General features: G+C 37.7%; 1 protein-coding gene across 1 annotated transcript; it reads right to left on the reverse strand.

Moving 5' to 3' along the window:
- Positions 1-164: 164 nt before the first annotated feature.
- On the reverse strand, positions 165-23,280 carry LOC128695172 (uncharacterized). The gene is made up of 8 exons (XM_053785664.2): positions 22,750-23,280; positions 20,876-20,928; positions 19,875-20,015; positions 17,931-18,159; positions 16,286-16,677; positions 13,523-13,736; positions 1,692-1,873; positions 165-852 (listed from the first exon to the last, which is right to left on the reverse strand). The coding sequence occupies exons 1-8, from the start codon at positions 23,138-23,140 to the stop codon at positions 310-312; spliced, it is 2,145 nt and encodes a 714-aa protein (XP_053641639.1). The 5' UTR covers positions 23,141-23,280; the 3' UTR covers positions 165-309.
- Between the last annotated feature and the right edge of the window lie 811 nt (positions 23,281-24,091).

The following is a 24,091-nucleotide window of genomic DNA, read 5'->3' on the forward strand; positions in this document are numbered from 1 at the left end:
TTGGTAAATATTAGTGAAAAAATGTGGAATCGGCAAAGAACAAATCCCTATTTATTACATTGTAATTGATATGCTTCATGTGATTTTTGCTTTATGTGCAATCAACCATGCATGCATCTATCACAAAGTGAGGGACACCTGTCAAGTCCAAAACATGAAGGGGAACAGATTGCAACAAAACAACACATAGTTGCTCGTGGACAGAGTATGAGAACATATCGTAATACATACTGTACCAGTAGGTACTATATGTTCACAAAAGCAAAAGAATACATCAGGATTCTGTTCGTGAGCAAAACTGATATATATTCAGGGTGAGGTACCCATTGTTGCTGGTGTGTATTGAGCCATGAAATGCCCTGGCATGGGATAATATTCAGCAGTAGGTGGTGGTGCCATTGGATATGGGGTCATATTGTGTGGATATTGTGGTGGCTGCCCAAGCCAGTGGGTGTGTGTAACTGTTGGATGGGTAGGTTGTTGCATGTGGTTGTGAGGTGGAGGAGGAGGAGGGGGCATCATATGAGGTTTGGGAGGTAGTGTTGGAGGAGGGGCAGGGGGAGGAGGAGGAGGAGGGGGAGGAGGAGGAGGAAGATGTGGTTTTGGAACACCATGATTCAGGCGTTTCACACAATGATGCTGCATCCCAGGTTGGAGTACTTGTACTGTTGTGACGCCCCAAGAAGATACAGCAACTGGACCTTGATGGCTCACAGGAGCTACACTGGACGGAGGAGTAATGGCAGCAGCTGAGGAAGCTGGTGGCTTTTTCTTGCGTTTAGACCCTTTTAACAGCCTCAAGCCTCCTCTGCTCCCAGCCTCTTCTTCAATACTTGTCCAAATTGACTTTACCTGATAAATAAAAGCAAGATAAAAAAATTATTATTCAAATCCCAAGATTAGCATATGGTAATACATAAAAAACGAAAAGAATGACTAATAAATATACCAAAGTCAATAATATTAACATTTTATAATCTTATGCACTGTATTATAAACATAGTCCGGTAACATGTGGTTAAAAAAAATAGCACAGAAAGGCTTTACTGATCAAAGAGTTGCTTAGTTATGAGCTTCATCATATTCAAGAATACTCAAAAAGCTCACAGTGAAACAAATTATTGAGCATATACATTTATGAAGAAGTTCAAGAAAGGCAGTCAGGTGGACTTGAGTCCTGCAGGCAGGTAGCCCAGTGCCTGTGCTCTGGAGGGGTGGGGATGCTGCAATTCAGAGGGTCATTTGAAGTGTAATGTTGACACATGTCTGAAAGATGGTTACTGAATTATTGATGGTGTATGGGTATCCAATTCTGGGCCACCCAACCATGGTAGGAGATGGTTGATGTCATAATTAAAAAAAAGCAAAATATTGTCCAAATTAATTTTAAACATAACAACAACAATAATAATACTATCTGGGCACTTTTGCAAAGACAGTGATTATGTGTGAATGATGGTGAAAGTGTTGAGTGCAGGTGAAAGTGTTGAATGATGGTGAAAGTGTTTCTTTCTTTTTTGGGTCACCCTGCCTTGGTGAGAGACGGCCAGTATGTAAAAACAAAAACAAAAATTATTATGATTATTGTTAGCATTAGTATTACTATTGTAGTCAAAACATGTGCTAAGCCTGTACAGGGTATACAGCTAAATTAAAAAAAAAAAAAAGAGACAGATTAGGATTTAACTCACTGTTTGCTTGGAGAGAGTTATAACCTTACGATGCTCATCAGGTATTGCTGTGGTTCCCAACCTTTCACTAATTATGGTTTCCCAAACGCTTGTTAAGTGTCTCGCAGTCTGAGAAGACTTCATCTTCATGATAGACAGAAGCGAGACAAAGTAGTGATAAAACTCTTGTGTCATGACTATATCTGTAGAGGGAAAACAGTACAGACTTTTAGAAATCAAATACTGGACATTCTTTAATTACAAGTCACACAAATGATCAGTTTTGACAATTATGGTACAGTACTGCTAGTTATATAATTTTTCTTTTTTCAACAAACAGGCCATATCCAACTGAAGCATGGTGGCCCAAAAAGAAAAACAAAAGCTTCTCTTTTTAACTTTAGTAATGTATACAGGAGATGGGGTTACTAGCCCCTTGCTCCCGGCATGTTAGTCACCTCGTACAACACGCATGGCTTATGGAGGAAGATATTCTGCTCCACTTCCTCATGGAGATAAGGGAAAATAAACAAGAACAAGAACTAGTAGGTAGTAGGTTGGAAGACAGCAACCACCCATGGGGGTACTACCGTCCTGCCAAGTGAATGTGAAACGAAAGCCTGTAATTGTTTTACATGATGGCAGGATTGCTGGTGTCTTTTGTCTGTCTCATAAAGATGCAAGATTACAGGTACGTCTTGCTACTTCTACTTACACTTAGGTCACACTACACATACATGCACATGTTTATTTATACACACTTATCTGAGTTTTCTTTGATTTTATCTTAATAGTTCTTGGTCTTATTACTTTTCCTTTTATATCCATGGGGAAGTGGAATAAGAATCTTTCATCCGTAAGCCATGCGTGTTGTAAAAGTTAACTAAAATGCCGGGAACAATGGGCTAGTAACCGCTTTTCCTGTAATAATTACTAAAAAGAATAAGAAGAAAATTGTCAAAGTGGGAAGTCTGAATGTGCGTGGATGTTGTGCAAATGATAAGAAAGAGATGATTGTGGATGTTATGAAGAAGAAGAAGCTGGATGTCCTGGCTTTAAGTGAAACAAAGCTGAAGGGGATGGGAGAGTTTCAATGGAGAGGAATAAATGGGATTAGGTCAGGGGTTTCAAATAGAGTTAGAGCTAAAGAAGGAGTAGCAATAATGTTGAAGGATAAGTTATGGCAGGAAAAGAGAGACTATAAATGTATTAATTCAAGGATTATGTGGAGTAAAATAAAGGTTGGATGTGAAAAGTGGGTTATAATAAGCATATATGCACCTGGAGAAGAGAGAAGTGTAGAGGAGAGAGAGAGAGATTTTGGGAAATGTTGAGTGAATGCATGGGGAGTTTTGAACCAAGTGTGAGAGTAATGGTGGTTGGGGATTTCAATTCTAAAGTGGGCAAAAATGTTGTGGAGGGAGTAGTAGGTAAATTTGGGGTGCCAGGGGTAAATGAAAATGGGGAGCCTTTTATTGAGCTATGTGTAGAAAGAGGTTTGGTAATAAGTAATACATATTTTATGAATAAATATACAAGGTATGATATAGCACGTAATGAAGGTAGTTTGTTAGATTACGTATTGGTGGATAAAAGGTTGATGGGTAGGCTCCAGGATGTACACGTTTATAGAGGGGCAACTGATATATCAGATCATTATTTAGTTGTAGCTACAGTTAGAGTAAGAGGTAGATAGGAAATGAGGAAAATGGCAACAACAAGCAAGAGGGAGGTGAAAGTGTATAAACTAAGGGAGGAGGAAGTTTGGGTGAGATATAAGCAACTATTGGCAGAAAGATGGGCTGGTGCAAGTATGAGCAGTGTGGGGGGGGGGGTAAAGAGGGATGGAATAGTTTTAAAAATGCAGTATTAGAATGTGGGGCAGAAGTTTGTGGTTATAGGAGGGTGGGGGCAGGAGGAAAGAGGAGTGATTGGTGGAATGATGAAGTAAAGGGTGTGATAAAAGAGAAAAAGTTAGCTTATGGGAGGTTTTTACAAAGCAGAAGTGTTATAAGAAGAGTAGAGTATATGGAGACTAAAAGAAAGGTAAAGAGAGTGGTGAGAGAGTGCAAAAGGAGAGCAGATGATAGAGTGGGAGAGGCACTGTCAAGAAATTTTAATGAAAATAAGAAAAATTTTTGGAGTGAGTTAAACAAGTTAAGAAAGCCTAGATAATGAATGGATTTGTCAGTTAAAAACAGAGTAGGGGAGTTAGTAGATGGGGAGATGGAGGTTTTGGATAGATGGCGAGATTATTTTGAGGAACTTTTAAATGTCAACGAAGAAAGGGAAGTGGTAATTTCATGCACTGGCCAGGGAGGTATGCCATCTTTTAGGAGTGAAGAAGAACAGGATGCGAGTGTGGGGGAGGTGTGTGAGGCATTGCGTAGAATGAAAGGGGGTAAAGCAGCTGGAACTGACGGGATCATGACAGAAATGTTAAAAGCAGGGGGGATATAGTGTTGGAGTGGTTGGTATTTTTGTTTAATAAATGAATGAAAGAGGGGAAGGTACCTAGGAATTGGTGGAGAGCATGTATAGTCCCTTTATATAAAGGGAAGGGGGACAAAAGAGATTGTAAAAATTATAGAGGAATAAGTTTACTGAGTACACCAGGAAAAGTGTACGGTAGGGTTATACTGTAATTGAAAGAATTAGAGGTAAGACAGAATGCAGGATTGCGGATGAGCAAGGAGGTTTCAGAGTGGGTAGGGGATGTGTAGATCAAGTGTTTACATTGAAGCATGTATGTGAACAGTATTTAGATAAAGGTAGGGAAATTTTTATTGCATTTATGGATTTAGAAAAGGCATATGATAGAGTGGATAGGGGAGCAATGTGGCAGATGTTGCAAGTATATGGAATAGGTGGTAAGTTACCAAATGCTGTAAAGAGTTTTTATGAGGATAGTGAGGCTCAGGTTAGAGTGTGTAGAAGAGAGGGAGATTACTTCCCAGTAAAAGTAGGTCTTAGACAGGGATGTGTAATGTCACCATGGTTGCTGAATACATTTGTAGATGGGGTTGTAAAAGAAGTAAATGCTACGGTGTTAGGGAGAGGGGTGGGATTAAATTATGGGGAATCAAATACAAAATGGGAAATGACTCAGTTGCTTTTTGCTGATGATACTGTGCTTATGGATGATTCTAAAGAAAAATTGCAAAGGTTAGTGGATGAGTTTGGGAGTGTGTGTAAAGGTAGAAAGTTGAAAGTGAACATAGAAAAGAGTAAGGTGATGAGGGTATCAAATGATTTAGATAAAGAAAAATTGGATATCATATGGGGGGGGGGGAGGAGGAGTATGGAAGAAGTGAATGTCTTCAGATACTTGGGCGTTGACGTGTCGGTGGATGGATTTATGAAGGATGAGGTTAATCGTAGAATTGATGAGGGAAAATAGGTGAGTGGTGCGTTGAGGTATATGTGGAGACAAAAAGTGTTATCTATGGAGGCAAAGAAGGGAAATGTATGAAAGTATAGTAGTACCAACACTCTTATATGGGTGTGAAGCTTGGGTTGTGAATGCAGCAGCGAGGAGGCGGTTGGAGGCAGTGGAGATGTCCTGTCTAAGGGCAATGTGTGGTGTAAATATTATGCAGAAAATTCGGAGTGTGGAAATTAGAAGGTGTGGAGTTAATAAAAGTATTAGTCAGAGGGCTGAAGAGGGGTTGTTGAGGTGGTTTGGTCATTTAGAGAGAATGGATCAAAGTAGAATGACATGGAGAGCATTTAAATCTGTAGGGGAAGGAAGGCGAGGTAGGGGTCGTCCTCGAAAGGTTGGAAGGAAGGGGTAAAGGAGGTTTTGTGGGTGAGGGGCTTGGACTTCCAGCAGGCGTACATGAGCGTGTTTGGTAGGAGTGAATGGAGACGAATGGTATTTGGGACCTGACGATCTGTTGGAGTGTGAGCAGGGTAATATTTAGTGAAGGGATTCAGGGAAACTGGTTATTTTTATATAGCCGGACTTGAGTCCTGGAAATGGGAAGTACAATGCCTGCACTCTAAAGGAGGGGTTTCGGGATATTAGTAGTTTGGAGGGATATGTTGTGTATCTTTATGTGTATATGCTTCTAAACTGTTGTGATCTGAGCACCTCTGCAAAAACAGTGATTATGTGTGAGTGAGGTGAAAGTGTTGAATGATGATGAAAGTATTTTCTTTTTGGGGATTTTCTTTCCTTTTGGGTCACCCTGCCTTGGTGGGAGACGGCCGACTTGTTAAAAAAAAAAAATTATTTTCAATATCCATGGGGAAGTGGAATAGAACTCTTCCTCTGTAAGCCGTGTGTGTTGTAAGAGGCGACTAAAATGCTAGGAGCAAGGAGCTAGTAACCCCTTTTCCTGTATACATTATTAAATTTATAAAGAGAAACTTTTGTTTTTCTTTTTGGGCAACCCTGCCTCGGTGGGATACTGCCGGTTTGTTGAAAGAAGATTTATTTTCAAAAGGTAGTAGGTTGGTAGACAGCAATCGCTCAGGGAAGCACTACCGTACTGCCAAGTGAGTGGGATTGCTGGTATCTTTTTTTCGGTCTCATACATATGCAAGATTTCAAGTATGTCTTGCTACTTCTACTTACACTTAGGTCACACTACACTTGCATGTACAAGCATATGTATACACACCCCTCTGGGCTTTCTTCTGTTTTCTTACTAGTTCTTGTTCTTGTTTATTTCCTCTTCTCTCCATGGGGAAGTGGAACAGAATTCTTCCTCCGTAAGCCATGCATGTTGCCAGTAGCAAGGGGCTAGTAACCCCTTCTCCCAGTACCTCTCATCCCTCTTAGCCCCCCATCAGCCCTCTGAGGGACTTAGCCCTCCCGGAAGGGGCCAGTGGATTCTTCCTTCTTCGCAAACAGCTTTATGAGGAATACATGTATGTACCATAGCGTCACAAGGCAAGCCTTTCTCTCCTTGCTAGAGTTCCTGATCATCTACACAACAAGGCTAAATGAGAGCTATTACTCTTTTCTCCACAGCAGGAAAATTATGTGTAAACCTGTGCTTCACTTGTTCTGCAAGTTGGGACTATTAGGAATTCTATTCTATAGCTAGATAACAAGAAACCTACCCTCTTGTATTGAATACTGTTGCTGAATTCAGCAGTTTTTTGTGCGGAGGGTGACTGATGGGCGCTAGTGCAGGGCGACAAGCTAGGCTGAATTCAGACATGAGAGCATGAACATGTCACAAATCTCCCACTGAGAACATAGAAAATAATGACTGTGTGGTAAACTCTGAAATGCTGCCAATCTCCACTAAGAAAACTAGTGTTAAAAAGAAACATGAGTGTATCATCTGCAGTATAATCCCATTAAGTGTTAAGTTTGTATTGCGGTATGCATTTAGGTGTTATGAACAAAGGGACAAGATATCCCCCTATCACATAAAGACTGAATGAAGTGACTCCCTATCGACGACTGAGGATATAACTATGCATCTGTAGCAGCCTACTTAAGACAACGATACTGGGATATACTTTCCATACCTCAAACTAGGGGAAATTGGGTCAGTTACAATACCAGGTAAGTCCAGGCATACCCACATCTAATTACGTTAGCTGCAGCTAATAGGTAGAGGTGAGATTTGACTGGAATTACCAATAGATCCCATGACATGTGGGTGATTCACCAAAACCCAAGTGAGTACCACTATGGATTTCAGATGATAGTGAAATGCTGGATATATGCTTCTTTGGGGTAAATTGTTTTTTGAAACACTTATTAATCAACAGCCACTGTGGAATCTGGTATGGCACCCCGAAGGGATTTCCAGGGAGAGGCTGTTAGACATCATTCTGTTAAAAAATAAGAAACACTTGTCTTATGTTTGTTTCATGCAGGAAGGAAAGTGTACTTATCTAACCAGTTCTCTACAGCTCGATCCTCATCCGATATTCATGTAACAGACACACTGGTAATTGTAATGAAAATTCAAATAGGGTATATGCCACTGGAACCACTAAGGAGACTACCAGTCAGTAGGATCAGTACTGTACAGAAGTAAGTTTGTCTAGACCCCTAGGTCAGGGAACTGGGGTAAATTACCCCCAAATGGGGTAAAAATGAAAATCTTTGGGGTAATGAAGGCTCAATAAACATATAGTAAATAAAATTGCACAAAAATTTATTATTTATTTTTCATTTTATTATATAGTTAATTTTGTTTTATATTTAAAGTTGCTTTATCGTGTATAATACGTATTTTTCAGCCTGAATGACTGTATTTATTTATTTATTTATTTATTTATTTCCAATTTGTGCACACATACAGAGGTACAAAAAAAATACAGATAAGAGCAGTATGCCAAAGCCACTTATACTATGCATAGCATTACGGGCTGGCTTAAAATTAACTTAAGATTAACTAAGCAATGATTATTATTATTATTATAATCAAAAAGAAGCGCTAAGCCACAAGGACTATACAGCGCTGCTACTAAGCAATGATGAAATCAGTGATAAAACATTAATGTAAACAGATAACTATAAAGCACAAGTGAGTATTACAAAGACAGGTCATATGGTTGCATTCAGTTAGGTAGTGATTCTGTTAGGTAGTGTATTTAAAAAATAATAAAGTTAGATTGGGTTTTAGGTTTAACATTTATGTGATATAATTGTGAGAAACATTTAAGATATACAATTTATAATGTTCAGTTATTCAGTATTTATTTGGTTTTGGGTGAGTAAGTAATCTTTGAGAAGAGACTTGAATTTATAAACAGGTTGTGTTTCTTTTATATTTACAGGTAATGAATTCCAGATTTTAGGGCCTTTTATGTGCATTGAGTTTTTGCATAGTGTGAGATGGACACGAGGAACATCAAAGAGTGATCTGTGCCTTGTGTTATGGTCATGTGTTCTGTTGAGGTTGGCAAGGAGATGTTTGAGGGGAGGGTTAATATCAGAGTTAAGTGTTCTATGTATGTAATAGGTGCAGTAATAAGTATGGATGTTTTGTATGGTGAGTAGGTTTAGTGTATTGAATATTGGTGGAGTGTGCTGCCTGTAGTGAGAATTTGTTATCATTCTAACTGCAGCCTTTTGTTGGGTAATTAGTGGTCTGAGATGGTTAATTGTTGTTGAGCCCCATGCACAAATTCCATAGGTGAGATAGGGGTAAATAAGAGAGTGATATAGGGCCAGGAGGGCTGACTGTGGAACATAGTACCGTATCTTCGATAGTATGCCTACAGTCTTGGAAATTTTCTTAGAAATTTGATGTATATGTGTATGAAATTTGAGTCTATTATCAAGGTGGATTCCTAAGAATTTTCCCTCTGTTAGTTTTGTGATAGGTGATCCATTTATCATTATGTTAAGAGGGACATCTGTAGCTCTGTTACCAAACTGAATGAAGTAGGTTTTGTCAATGTTTAGTGTAAGTTTGTTAGTCCTCATCCAGGTAGATATTTTCTGTAATTCGGTATTTACAGTATTGGCTAGCGTGACTGGGCTCGGGTGAGAGAAGACGTATGTAGTGTCATCTGCAAATAGTGTGGGTTTGAGTAATTGCGAAGCATTTGGAAGGTCATTTATGTATAGGAGAAAGAGAAGAGGGCCAAGGACACTTCCCTGTGGGACACCAACTGTAATTGGTTGTGCAGAAGAGTTTGCCCCATTTGCGTACACATATTGGCTTCTGTTGCTGAGGTAAGACTTGAGGTAGTTGAGGGAGTGCCCTCTTATACCATAGTGTGACAATTTTACGTGGAGCAAGTCATGGTCAACTGTATCAAAAGCTTTACGTAAGTCAATGAAGATCCCCAGTGGGACTTCTTTTTTCTCTATTGCAGTGTATATATGTTCTAGCATGTGTATAATAGCATCATTAGTATTTTTATTAGGCCTGAATCCAAATTGGCAGGGGTTGAGTATGTTTTGGGATTCAATAAACTATTTTGAATTTGAATGCTCCTTGTGTTTTCTGGATTCTGTGGACTTTCAAGTCTAGTGAGGAATATCACTGTACACAAATTTGTTTTGGGGTAATACCCCAAAAAGTTCACCAACCTCTGGTCTTGACCTTCTGATTAAGCTTGTATATATATATTTTTTTTTTTTTTTTCAACAAGTCGGTCGTCTCCCACCGAGGCAGGGTGACCAAAAAAAAAAAGAAAGAAAATCCCCAAAAAGAAAATACTTTCATCATCATTCAACACTTTCACCACACTCACACATTATCACTGCTTTTGCAGAGGTGCTCAGAATATAACAGTTTAGAAGCATATACGTATAGAGATACACAACATATCCCTCCAAACTGCCAATATCCCAAACCCCTCCTTTAAAGTGCAGGCATTGTACTTCCCATTTCCAGGACTCAAGTCCGACTATATGAAAATAACCGGTTTCCCTGAATCCCTTCACTAAATATTACCCTGCTCACACTCCAACAGATCGTCAGGTCCCAAGTATCATTCGTCTCCATTCACTCCTATCTAACACGCTCATGCACGCTTGCTGGAAGTCCAAGCCCCTCACCCACAAAACCTCCTTTACCCCCTCTTTCCAACCCTTTCGAGGACGACCCCTACCCCTCTTTCCTTCCCCTATAGATTTATATGCTTTCCATGTCATTCTACTTTGATCCATTCTCTCTAAATGACCAAACCACCTCAACAACCCCTCTTCTGCCTTTTTTTTTATTATCACACTGGCCGATTCCCACCAAGGCAGGGTGGCCCGAAAAAGAAAAACTTTCACCATCATTCACTCCATCACTGTCTTGCCAGAAGGGTGCTTTACACTACAGTTTTTAAACTGCAACATTAACACCCCTCCTTCAGAGTGCAGGCACTGTACTTCCCATCTCCAGGACTCAAGTCCGGCCTGCCGGTTTCCCTGAATCCCTTCATAAATGTTACTTTGCTCACACTCCAACAGCACGTCAAGTATTAAAAACCATTTGTCTCCATTCACTCCTATCAAACACGCTCAAGCATGCCTGCTGGAAGTCCAAGCCCCTCGCACACAAAACCTCCTTTACCCCCTCCCTCCAACCCTTCCTAGGCCGACCCCTACCCCGCCTTCCTTCCACTACAGACTGATACACTCTTGAAGTCACTCTGTTTCGCTCCATTCTCTCTACATGTCCGAACCACCTCAACAACCCTTCCTCAGCCCTCTGGACAACAGTTTTGGTAATCCCGCACCTCCTCCTAACTTCCAAACTACGAATTCTCTGCATTATATTCACACCACACATTGCTCTCAGACATGACATCTCCACTGCCTCCAGCCTTCTCCTCGCTGCAACATTCATCACCCATGCTTCACACCCATATAAGAGCGTTGGTAAAACTATACTCTCATACATTCCCCTCTTTGCCTCCAAGGACAAAGTTCTTTGTCTCCACAGACTCCTAAGTGCACCACTCACCCTTTTTCCCTCATCAATTCTATGATTCACCTCATCTTTCATAGACCCATCCGCTGACACGTCCACTCCCAAATATCTGAATACATTCACCTCCTCCATACTCTCTCCCTCCAATCTGATATCCAATCTTTCATCACCTAATCTTTTTGTTATCCTCATAACCTTACTCTTTCCTGTATTCACTTTTAATTTTCTTCTTTTGCACACCCTACCAAATTCATCCACCAATCTCTGCAACTTCTCTTCAGAATCTCCCAAGAGCACAGTGTCATCAGCAAAGAGCAACTGTGACAACTCCCACTTTATGTGTGATTCTTTATCTTTTAACTCCACGCCTTTTGCCAAGACCCTTGCATTTACTTCTCTTACAACCCCATCTATAAATATATTAAACGACCATGGTGACATCACACATCCTTGTCCTAGGCCTACTTTTACTGGGAAATAATTTCCCTCTTTCCTACATACTCTAACTTGAGCCTCACTATCCTCGTAAAAACTCTTCACTGCTTTCAGTAACCTACCTCCTACACCATACACCTGCAACATCTGCCACATTGCCCCCCTATCCACCCTGTCATACGCCTTTTCCAAATCCATAAATGCCACAAAGACCTCTTTAGCCTTATCTAAATACTGTTCACTTATATGTTTCACTGTAAACACCTGGTCCACACATCCCCTACCTTTCCTAAAGCCTCCTTGTTCATCTGCTATCCTATTCTCCGTCTTACTCTTAATTCTTTCAATAATAACTCTACCATACACTTTACCAGGTATACTCAACAGACTTATCCCCCTACAATTTTTGCACTCTCTTTTATCCCCTTTGCCTTTATACAAAGGAACTATGCATGCTCTCTGCCAATCCCTAGGTACCTTACCCTCTTCCATACATTTATTAAATAATTGCACCAACCACTCCAAAACTATATCCCCACCTGCTTTTAACATTTCAATCTTTATCCCATCAATCCCGGCTGCCTTACCCCCTTTCATTTTACCTACTGCCTCACGAACTTCCCCCACACTCACAACTGGCTCTTCCTCACTCCTACAAGATGTTATTCCTCCTTGCCCTATACACGAAATCACAGCTTCCCTATCTTCATCAACATTTAACAATCCCTCAAAATATTCCCTCCATCTTCCCAGTACCTCTAACTCTCCATTTAATAACTCTCCTCTTCTATTTTTAACTGACAAATCCATTTGTTCTCTAGGCTTCCTTAACTTGTTAATCTCACTCCAAAACTTTTTCTTATTTTCAACAAAATTTGTTGATAACATCTCACCCACTCTCTCATTTGCACTCTTTTTACATTGCTTCACCACTCTCTTAACCTCTCTCTTTTTCTCCATATACTCTTCCCTCCTTGCATCACTTCTACTTTGTAAAAACTTCTCATATGCTAACTTTTTCTCCCTTACTGCTCTCTTTACATCATCATTCCACCAATCGCTCCTCTTCCCTCCCGCACCCACTTTCCTGTAACCACAAACTTCTGCTAAACACTCTAACACTACATTTTAAAAATGGTTTAAAACCTACCCCATACCTCTTCGACCCCATTGCCTATGCTCTCATTAGCCCATCTATCCTCCAATAGCTGTTTATATCTTACCCTAACTGCCTCCTCTTTTAATTTATAAACCTTCACCTCTCTCTTCCCTGATGCTTCTATTCTCCTTGTACCCCATCTACCTTTTACTCTCAGTGTAGCTACAACTAGAAAGTGATCTGATATATCTGTGGCCCCTCTATAAACATGTACATCCTGAAGTCTACTCAACAGTCTTTTATCTACCAATACATAATCATGTCATTTCGCCCTACATCATATCTTGTATACTTATTTATCCTCTTTTTCTTAAAATATGTATTACCTATAACTAAACCCCTTTCTATACAAAGTTCAATCAAAGGGCTCCCATTATCATTTACACCTGGCACCCCAAACTTACCTACCACACCCTCTCTAAAAGTTTCTCCTACTTTAGCATTCAGATCCCATACCACAATTACTCTCTCACTTGGTTCAAAAACTCCTATACATTCACTTAACATCTCCCAAAATCTCTCTCTCTCCTCTACATTCCTCTCTTCTCCAGGTGCATACACGCTTATTATGACCCACTTTTCACATCCAACCTTTACTTTAATCCACATAATTCTTGAATTTACACATTATGTTGGTATAAATTGCAGAAGGACTTGCCTACATTTTATTTTTCATGGCCATATATTTTGTCAATATTTTGTCAATCTATGAATGTGGATTCAAGTTCCTGTTGAACGATAGTTCGTTTTAAGTATTATTCATTGTCAGAAAATGTGAAGCAATTTTCAGAAAATGAAAAAAATTCTGGTATAAGTAATTTATGAATATCCTGGCTTAAAATTAAAAAATAAACATAATTTGGTTTACGCACCATACATACATTCTAAAAACCACCTAAGATACGTACCTCCATACATCTTGACATTCACCGAGGCTTTTGCTGTAGTATCGTTTTTGAATGAGGCTCTGGCATTGGGATGAAAAAGCGTAAAGTTGCAATGATGAGTTTTGCAGTCCAACTTACGGTATATTAGAACCATGGGAACTGGTAAGTCCATACAGCGTCGTTTCATTCGTGCACCTTTAAAAACTATTTGACACGCCTGATCTCCCGGGGAAGACTTGAAAGGGGTAAACAAAGAATTTATTACCAACTAGTGCCTGAAAAGTGTTATTTTTATATTAATGCTATCTCATATACACTATGGAAAAAATATGACACACTTCTCACACCTTTTATGACTAAGCAAGTCTTTAGGTACCTAAGAAAACAAATTCTCATCAATAATCATTTAACTGTAATATGGGAGTTATTTCATCACCACATTATCATTCATAATGAGTTTAACAGAACAGTATCGACCCCTTTCATTAATCATGTTGTACCTCAGTTCAACAATCAATGTACAACATATAATGATTATGTTTTGTCATTTTTACATGTGATAAACATTGTGGGTTAATAATTTATGTGCACACCCTTAAGAATTAGAAATCAAAATACATGTATTGTAATCCCTGAATGGGAAAAGCCTGTCTGAAAAAATGCTATGATAGTGTGTCTGTCTGGCAAGTAGTGGTCAGAGGATTGAGCCCCACCAATCCTTACACTGAATAAACAACATGATTTAGCACATTGTATAATTATACATAGTATAATAATAATAACTGGGCAATATAAAAAAAAATTGTTGTCAAAAATATTTGAAGATATTTAGGGTATTCTCCATGGGGAAGTGGAACAGAATTCTTCCTCCGTAAGCCATGCGTGTCATAAGAGGCGACTAAAATGCTGGGAGCAAGGGGCTAGTAACCCCTTCTCCTGTATATATTACTAAATTTAAAAGGAAAAACTTTCGTTTTTCCTTTAGGGCCACCCCACCTCAGTGGGATACGGATAGTGCATTGAAAGAAAGAAAAGATTTAGGGTATTTTGGGGTTTCTGAATTCGAAAATGTCAGTAGGTTTTTCAAATTGGCTCTAGTTTGTGAGGTATTGCATTCCTGCCCTCAAATAACAGGGCATTTTGCTATAACGTGTGTATCAGTATATGTAGAGATAATTTCTATATAGTTTTAATAAAGATTAGATTTTTTTTTTAACACGTTGGTCGTCTCCCACCTAGGCAGGATGACCCAAAAAGAAAGAAAACCCCCAAAAGAAAATACTTTCATCATCATTCAACACTTTCATCTCACTCATACATAATCACTGTCTTTGCAGAGGCGCTCAGATATGACAGTTCAGAAGTCCCTCCAAACTGCCAATATCCCAAACCCCTCCTTTAAAGTGTATCAACAACAACCTCGTGACAATATTATAACGTTTATTTTGCTATTTTTTCCAGATAAAAATTAGTTCTTTATGAAGAGCGTGTTTAAACAATCCCAACGCATTTTTCTACATTTATAGCAAACACTTTTTTGCGAAAACAAAGAAAAAACATCACAGATTTTGTAACACAAACTTATTTGCTTATTTTGGAGTGGCACTTGGAAAACAAGACAGGTCTTGGGCTTCCCATATGGTTTGCAAAACCTGTGTAGAATGCTTACAACAGTGGAAAAATGTGAAAAAGGAAAAGTTTAAACTTCAATGTGCCTGTAGTGTGGAGAGAGCTAAAAAAAAAAACACCATGTTGATTGTTTTTTCTGTATGGTGAATGTGAAAGGTTTCAATCAATACAAGAAAGTAAAGTGAGAATATCCTGACCTGGAGTCAGTAAGGAGACCTGTGCCACACAGTGAAGACATTCCCATACCTGTGTTTACAACACTGCCTGACCTTCCGTTGTCAGATGTTGAAGAAACTCAAGGTTTAGGATGTAACACAGGTGCTAGCAGTGGAAATGAATATGAAGTAAGCATTTCATTAGCTCAACAGTTCTCCCAAGAAGAACTCAATGATCTGATACGTCACCTCAGTCTGTCACAAAACTTTTAGCATCCAGACTAAAAGAAAAGAACTGTCTGCAACCAGAAGTTAAAATAACAGCTTATTGGACAAGAGAGACTGAACTCCTTGCTTACTTCAGCCAAGATGAAGAACGTGTATACTGCAATAACATTCCTGGACTTCTTTGAATGGAACTTGAATACTGACCAGGAGACTGGCCTCTGTTTATGGACAGCTCCATTAAAAGTTTTGAAATGTGTCTTATTCCACAGTGGTAACCAATATGCATCTCTTCCAGCTGCTCACCCAACAAAACAAAGAAGAATATGAAAATATCAAAATGGTATTGCAGAATTATCTTACTATGTTAATCTGCTATTATATAGAATGAAGTGCATTATCTGACTTTTGCATGATCTAAAAAATAATTTCAATGCGATCTGCAAGCTAGCCCTGCCTGATCAATATGTTTTTCACATCTTTTTTGTTTTTTTCAATGGGATACAAAATTTATCAAAACGTAGATCCAATCAAGCAAAACCAACGACATATTTGGAATTGTTGTAATATCATTGGCCAGAAAATGAGTTTTATATGTGTAATTACTCAGTGAACCATATATAATACTATAAGCTCTTGAGAACCACAGAACTGTAATAGTTCAATGAACCACAAAATATCATAATCTCTCACTGAAATACACAATACTATAATATCTCAATGAACCCCAAAATGCTGCAATCTCTCAATGAACCAAACTTTGGGCATACTGTACCTTATGACATACTGGAGGTTTCCACGCTACTCTTTCATTTTTTTCATTTACAGTAAATATATCATATGGCACTCTCTGAACCACTTCCTGCTCTACAGCAGGTCCAAGAGTAAGAGCTTTATATTTTGGAGGCTTCCTTTTTATTTTTGGTTGTGGTAATCCATTCACAACTGAGGCATTAGGCACACCAGTAGGTACTCTAGTGTTAGTAGTGGTAGTAGTTCTTGGAATTCCTGTCCCACAGCAAGTTTCTTGAATCTCTACAAGGCATTCTACATATGCATTAGAAGACATTCCCAAGTTTAGAGGATATGGTGTGTAGGAATTTGTGCCAGCTTTAGGTTGATTCCCATCTACTCCATTTCTCTCTGGTGTACCCTCATCTACTGTAGCTGCAAATCAACAATCCATTTCAGCAAAAATATACTCATAAAGTTTATTGAAGTTATAATTACATATTTGGGTAACAAACAACTATTACTATAAGCAACATCTAAAAGCACATTAAGGAAATTCTTAGGCACTATTTCATATACTATTTTCCATCTTCACTCAGAGAGCCTTTGCCTTATCCTTTTAATTTATACAGTATCTGCATAAGCATACATAATGTGGAGAATGTTTATCCAGATTTAACTCAAGAAAGAATATTTTACAAAGAAGAGACGGTAATCATATCCCAGCTTAACCTAATTTAACTTGCCTAACATGAAGGATAGCTATCACATATGTCAGTTGACATTCTTGATTGTCAGGCAAGTAAAATTAACCTTGATTATTTTGGAACCTAACTCTATCTTTTCTATGTATAGTATGTTAAGTAGACAATAACATAAGCCAACAGGTAATTACTTCATCCACAGTGGAGCTTTTGAAGTATGTACTAAAAGATGAACCCCCATGTTAGATGAAATAAAGGCTTTCCCCACTTCAAGTGCTTGATATACTACATATTTTAGACATAATAATGAATGATTTTAGATTGTGCAGTAATTTTCAGGGACATAAATCTCAATAATATTAAGTCTGATTTTTTACTCACTGGAACAGTACATATTTCTATTACATTAATACAATATTGTGTTGACCTTCAGGGTATAATTATAGATGAACTGGTTGTGATGAGAGATTCAGAGTATTACATTAATAAATTTTAGTGAATTACTCTACAGAAAGTCAGCATTATTTGTATCCACCAATATTATGCATGAATTATTTCTTGAATATTTGCAAACATCTAGCTATCTTTAGCCTGGCATCTGAGTGTAACAGCAAACACACATAGTCAGCACATGAGAAGATCTGGGTTTGCTTCCTTGGTAAGGTGATACACTTCAGGCAAATATCCTTGACTTTATTTATCCTGTACACCACAGTGACTGAGGATTTGAATGAAATGTGATTGGCAGGTTGTGCTGCATGGTAAAATGTTAATTAATGACATAAAGTGGGATAACAGTGTTAAGCTTGCAAATACTGTATACAAAGCTAGGAACACCCATTCCTGTTCTCTTCCAGGGTAAGTAATACAACTATAAACATAATGAAAACTGACAGCATTTGTAATGCACTACTGAAGTTCACCTGTTCTCTTTACTGTAAGCACAATTCTTACAGTTTGGTGTCAAAATAACTCGTGACATACCTCTCGCTCGCTTCTTAGCACGGCACTTTGCTGCTGCCACTCTTCTGAGAAATTTCCTTCTCTCTGTTCTATCTAGTCCTGCTAAATCTTCTTTTGAATACCCTCTCTCTTTAAGACACACAGATTTCTTGAGGTGCCTCCGAACATTACTTCCCTCATGAGACCAGTAACCACAGTGACCACAAGCAAGCAACACATCTCCAAACACTTCCTGACCCATCAACATTACCTGAAAATATCAAAATTATAATAATAATAATTTAACAAAGAACTAACCCCTTCCCCAAGTTATTTACATGTTTTGGCATGGTTTCATGAAATGGTGATAGATGTGTAGCATGGACAAATATTAAAACATGAAAAATTACTGCGTAATTTAATAGTTAAGTAGTAAATGCAACTTGAGCCCTTTATATACTGTATATTAATTCTATTAATGAAATCAGTTTAGAAGATTATAAAAAATAGTGTGTGCATACAGATTGCTAAGTCAGAGATTGTGAGCAGCATTTATAAAGGCCAAATATTCAGTTAAACAAAAACTAAGTTATGCCAAATTTATGACAATTTAAATTATTTCAATAAACAAGCACAGCACTTTTTACCAAAAGACTTATAAATTTAAATGATTTTAATAAATAGGTACCATATCCCATACATAATTCTAAGGGATAATTACTGATATACTGTACTGTATTCTTCTTCTTTCAACACACCGGCCATATCCCACCAAGGCAGGGTGGCCCAAAAAGAAAAACGAAAGTTTCTCTTTTAAATTTAGTAATTTATACGGGAGAAGGGGTTACTAGACCCTTGCTCCCGGCATTTTAGTCCCGTCTTACAACACGCATGGCTTACGGAGGAAGAATTCTGTTCCACTTCCCCATGGAGATAAGAGGAAATAAACAAGAACAAGAACTAGAAAGAAAATAGAAGAATACCCAGAGGGGTGTGTATATATATGTTTGTACATGTATGTGTAGTGTGACCTAAGTGCAAGTAGAAGTAGCAAGACATACCTGAAATCTTGCATGTTTATGAGAGAGACAAAAGACACCAGCAATCCTACCATCATGTAAAACAATTACAGGTTTTCGTTGTACACTCACTTGGCAGGACGGTAGTACCTCCCTGGGCGGTTGCTGTTTACCAACCTACTACCTAGGACTGTACTGTATATTTTCACAAAACAAAGACTGCTCATTTACTAAAAAAACATTAGTTTTCAAAGTCACAAACAGTGAGGATTACACAGTACCCTAAAACTGTTTGAAATAAATACAGTGCAAATGTTTATAAGTTTAAAATTTGAGGCAGATTAATTAGTGTTCTATAAGAACTACTATTAACCACTCAGAGACAAACAATCCAACTGACATGTAAAATCAAAAAGGCATTATAAGTGTTCTATAAGAACTACTATTAACCACTCAGAGACAAACAATCCAACTGACATGTAAAATCAAAAAGGCATTATAAGGGATCAAAAATGTCATCCACAACTATGGTATCTGCCTGCATTTAGCTGTTACCTAGTCTTTAGCAGTGTTGTAATATAGGAAGATGCTCTTGGTTCAATACAGCAAACTTTGTACATCAATAACTTATAACTTACTTTTTACTACTGTAAATTAATATTTATGGTAGGTTAAATATGATACCCTTTATGGTAAGTAAATCAACACATCATCTTCTTTCAATGCACCGGCCATATCCCACTGAGGCAGGGTGGCCCAAAAGGAAAAACAAAAGTTTCTCCTTTTGAATTTAGTAATATATACAGGAGAAGGGGTTACTAGCCCCTTTCTCCTGAAATAAACACTTATGGGTAACAAATACATTACAAGGTACATACAAAATAGACAATACAGACATGACTATGAAACATCCAACTGTGAGTGAACTACATAGCAGTACACATATCACATAAAATAATAATCTTACTTTTCGTCCTCCCTTCTTCCTGATTCCACGATTTGTTGACTCATGATTGCGTGTAAAAATCCTGAGAAGAAAAGGCTCCTCTTCTTTAATGGCATATACTCTATGAAGATTTAAAAACTCTGCAGTAAACCATTCTGTAATCTAAAAAAAATATTTTATTGACACTGCATTTATAAGCCTACAATTATTTAATACAGTATCCTACAAACATTCTCTTGACATAATGGTTTACCGTAGTTTACCTACTCACATGTGCACAGACACACAACATAAATTTTACTGTATTAGTATATGGTGTGGCTATAATGCTGACTTTAAAAGAAAAGGAAACAGAAAATGATGCAGTGTTACAAAAGGTATAATTCAAAGAGTATATGAGTTTGTAAAGTAAAAGGACACAAGTGCAACTAATGAAACTTAACGTTTCGCTCTCCAGGAGCTTTGTCAAGTCGTAACAGCCTGACAAAGCTCCTGGAGAGCAAAACGTTGCCACAATAAAAATGTCACATTAGTTGCACTTGTGTCCTTTTACTTTACATATTGTTGGTAATTCTACCAACTTTATTACAGCATATGAGTTTGTTGAGGTAGTTTCGTCATGCAGAAAGTTTGGAGATTAAGAAGTTAATTAAAATGTCATACAAATCTGGAGTGGAGGGATAGAAGAGTAAGAGATGTCCAAGGAAGGATTAAGAGTGTGAAGAAGATACTGAGGCAAGGGATTTAACATTTATCATGCACAGGTGAACATGTTTGATTAGAATGGAGGCAAAAATTTGCTATCTGTGAAATGTTCTAACCATAGTATTGTGTCTTATAATCTTTTTGGATTTAATGTGCTGTTGAAATATATGAATATTAATATCTATGAAGAGATTCAAGGAAATGTGTTAGCCAGACATGACCATATGAAAATAAGTCTGTGCACTTTCCAGATACAATACAGAACTGTACAGTACAGTACATATATCAATCACTGGGAACTTTGTTTTAAAACTTACCTTAGATGGATTAGTTTTGTCAACTTCACCTTTACACCCAATATACAGCAGACCTGAAAAAAACTATTTTTAAAATAAATGAACAATTTCCTTATCTCTACAGCAAATACATAGATGTTAAGGATAGAAGAGAAGAATATGAAACTGGTGAGATCCTTGATACAAAAAATGCCCATTTGTTACAGCTCAAAATAAAAAGGTGACCAAGTTAAAATATGATACTTGCAGTGGCATACTGTACGTAGACAACCCCTGTGAATGACAGGGTTTGTGCCAGACTGGAGACTTAGAAGTGAAAAGTACAGTGCCTGAACTCTGAAAGGGGAGTGGGGATGTTGCTGCTTGGAAGATGTAGTGTGATCTTCATACATCTCTGGGAAGACAACTACTGAATGAATGACGGTGAATATGTTTCCTTTATACAGAGTCCCCCTACCTTAGTGGGAGATCGGTGATGTAAAAAAAAAAGCTCTATGTAGTGTGGATTGGTGGTAAAAAAAAAAAAACAGTTTCACCTATGCTTAGCACCTAATGCAGTTTGTAGCCATCTTCATTCATTATTTGAAATAAAACTCATGAATGGAATAGCTCAGTTTGAAATTGGCCAACTGACTAAAACAAAGGTTCAAGAATTGTGCCCACAAAGGTTCACATACTTGATATGGTGTGGAATAATAGATCACTCCATGTAGAGTTCATGGATGATTACTACAAGTGTATATGTTGCCCAATTAGAAAATCATAAATTTGAATTAGAAAATATCACTCAAAGATAGTGTGAAATCTCTGATAATACAGGACTAAGCTATTTCAAGTTTAATTACACTATTTTAGGTTAAAACTGCTTGTCATATGCCTCATCCAATGGTCACATTTTCATTTTGCATGATCAACATGAACCCAAAGTATATTGGAAAAGAAATGAATTTCAAAACTTTTATTTTTATTACATTAAATTTGTAAAGCAAATACATGTACTATAATTTAATTTCACAAATTGTAAAACATTTTTTCACAATTAAAGCAAATTATTACTCCAATATTGTCGTATCTAAGAATTCACAGTACTATACTGTATCCAAGTACCTTGTAGTACAGTGGTAATGTGCTCAGCTCAACCAAAAGGACCCAGGATCAAATCTCGTGTGAGGCAGGACATTAAGTACCCTAACACCTGCTACCTGTTACTGAGCGGTAAAGAGATACCTAGGAGTTAGTCGACTGCTGTGGGTTGCATATCGTGAAGAGGACCTAAAATAAACTTCAAATAAAAGAATAAAGATTTTATTTCTTTGTAAAGGTTACAATGTGTAATTACAATTTTGGTTTGCGAAGTACACTACAAAGAAAGCCACTATCATGCCGCGGCATTTCAGGGAAACTAATGCTAGTAAATAATAGTACATAATAAAGGAAATAATAAAGGAGGGGTGTTAATGTTGCAGTTTAAAAACTGTAGTGTAAAGCACCCTTCTGGCAAGACAGTGATGGAGTGAATGATGGTGAAAGTTTTTCTTTTTCGGGCCACCCTGCCTTGGTGGGAATCGGCCGGTGTGATAATAAAAAAAAAAAAAAAAAATAAAGGAAATAACCCACACTGCTTGGCTTTCTTGGGTTACCCTGGGTTTACTGAACTGAATAAGGTCTTCACACTGCATATTCATATTAATCTTTACAGCTGATTAGTTTCCATCCAAATCTTGCAAGTGCATACAAATCTTCATTACAAGCTATAAGGAACTAAGTTTACTTAGGCTCAAGTACACATAAGTACAATTATCATACATAGTAAATTACGTAGGATAATATAAAAAAAAAAAAAAGGTCAAAGTGACTTATTTCCATAAGAACCAAATGCACCTCTGTATACTTACCCCCAGCTTCTTTTAATCCTTCTAAGTTAAAGACAACTTTGACTTTATTACTTATATCAAAGAATAAGTTATCTTTATCAGCAGTAACTAGCGAGGTGTCCTCGTTCTCCTTCTCCCCCTCACAGCTCTGTAATACTTCCCTAACCACCGTCTGTGTAACCTCACTCTCACTATATTCTGTCCGGTTCTGTCTCGCGTGTATGTGGTTCTCTGGATCTGTGATCCTCTGCAGTGGTTCACACAGATCATTGCTTAAAATCTCAGAGTCTGTGAAGGTTTGACTGCAATGGTTGACCGACTTGTTGAGAGGATGAGTTGACAAGCCGCATAACTCTGTGTTGGGGATAGTATTGCCTCCCATCTCTTCCCTCTTGACCAGAGGCTCAGCCATTGCTTACAAGTTACCACAAAACTGTCACTTTAGTCAAGAGTAGCTAAATGTGATCATTTTTAGGATAGATTCCGGGGTTTGTGGCGAGTGGAACATCGTCTGCAACCCTTTGTTTGTAAACATTGTGGAAGCAGGTCACAGCCCTGGCCAGCCTGTGTTAAGTAAGTTAGTAAGTAAGTAAGTTAGTAAGTTAGTAAGTTTATTCAGGTATACACAAATACAGTTACATAGAATTATCATACATAGCAGCATATGTGTAGAGAACCTAGGATAACCCAAAGTAAGTTAATAAGTAAGTTAACAAGTAAATTAATAAGTAACTTAATTACACTAAGTAAACTAAATAAAGTAAATAAAGTTAATAAGAACATAAGTTAATAAATAAGTAACTTAATCACACTAAGTAAAGTGAATAAAGTAAGTAAAGTTAATAAGAAAATAAGTTAATAAGTAAGTTAAGTAAATTAATAAGTAACTTAATTACACTAAGTAAGTAAAGTACGTAATGTAAATAAAGTAAGTAAAGTAATAAAAAATAAGTTAATAAGTTAACATATAAATTAATAAGTAAGTTAACAAGTAAATTAATAAATAACTTAATTACACTAAGTAAGTTAAGCAAATAAAGTAAGAAAGTTAATAAGAAAATAAGTTAATAAGTTAACAAGTTAATTTATAAGTAAGTTAGTAATTTATTTATTCAGGTACAGGTACAAATAAGTACAGTTCTACAAATTATCCTACACAGAAGGGCAAAGGGAAAGGGCAAAAAAGACCGCAGACGGAGTATAGAATAGGTGGCCAAAGACTGCATACCTCATTCATGGAAAAAGACCTAGGGGTAAGTATAACACCGAGCATGTCTCCGGAAGCACACATCAACCAGATAACTGCTGCAGCATACGGGCGCCTGGCAAACCTGAGAATAGCGTTCCGATACCTCAGTAAGGA

The sequence above is a fragment of the Cherax quadricarinatus genome, chromosome 35 (assembly GCF_038502225.1).
Source record: "Cherax quadricarinatus isolate ZL_2023a chromosome 35, ASM3850222v1, whole genome shotgun sequence".
NCBI classification, from domain to species: Eukaryota; Metazoa; Arthropoda; class Malacostraca; order Decapoda; family Parastacidae; genus Cherax; species Cherax quadricarinatus.

What these genes read in the sequence shown, in the direction of transcription:
- LOC128695172 (XM_053785664.2), bottom strand. Translation starts at nt 23,140, where the DNA reads ATGGCTGAGCCTCTGGTCAAGAGGGAAGAGATGGGAGGCAATACTATC. An exon ending in GAATGTCAAGATGTATGGAG is followed by an intron (nt 1,874 to 13,522) that starts GTACGTATCTTA and finishes TTCCCTCTACAG; the next exon opens with ATATAGTCATGACACAAGAG. An exon ending in TAACTCTCTCCAAGCAAACA is followed by an intron (nt 853 to 1,691) that starts GTGAGTTAAATC and finishes TTTATTTATCAG; the next exon opens with GTAAAGTCAATTTGGACAAG.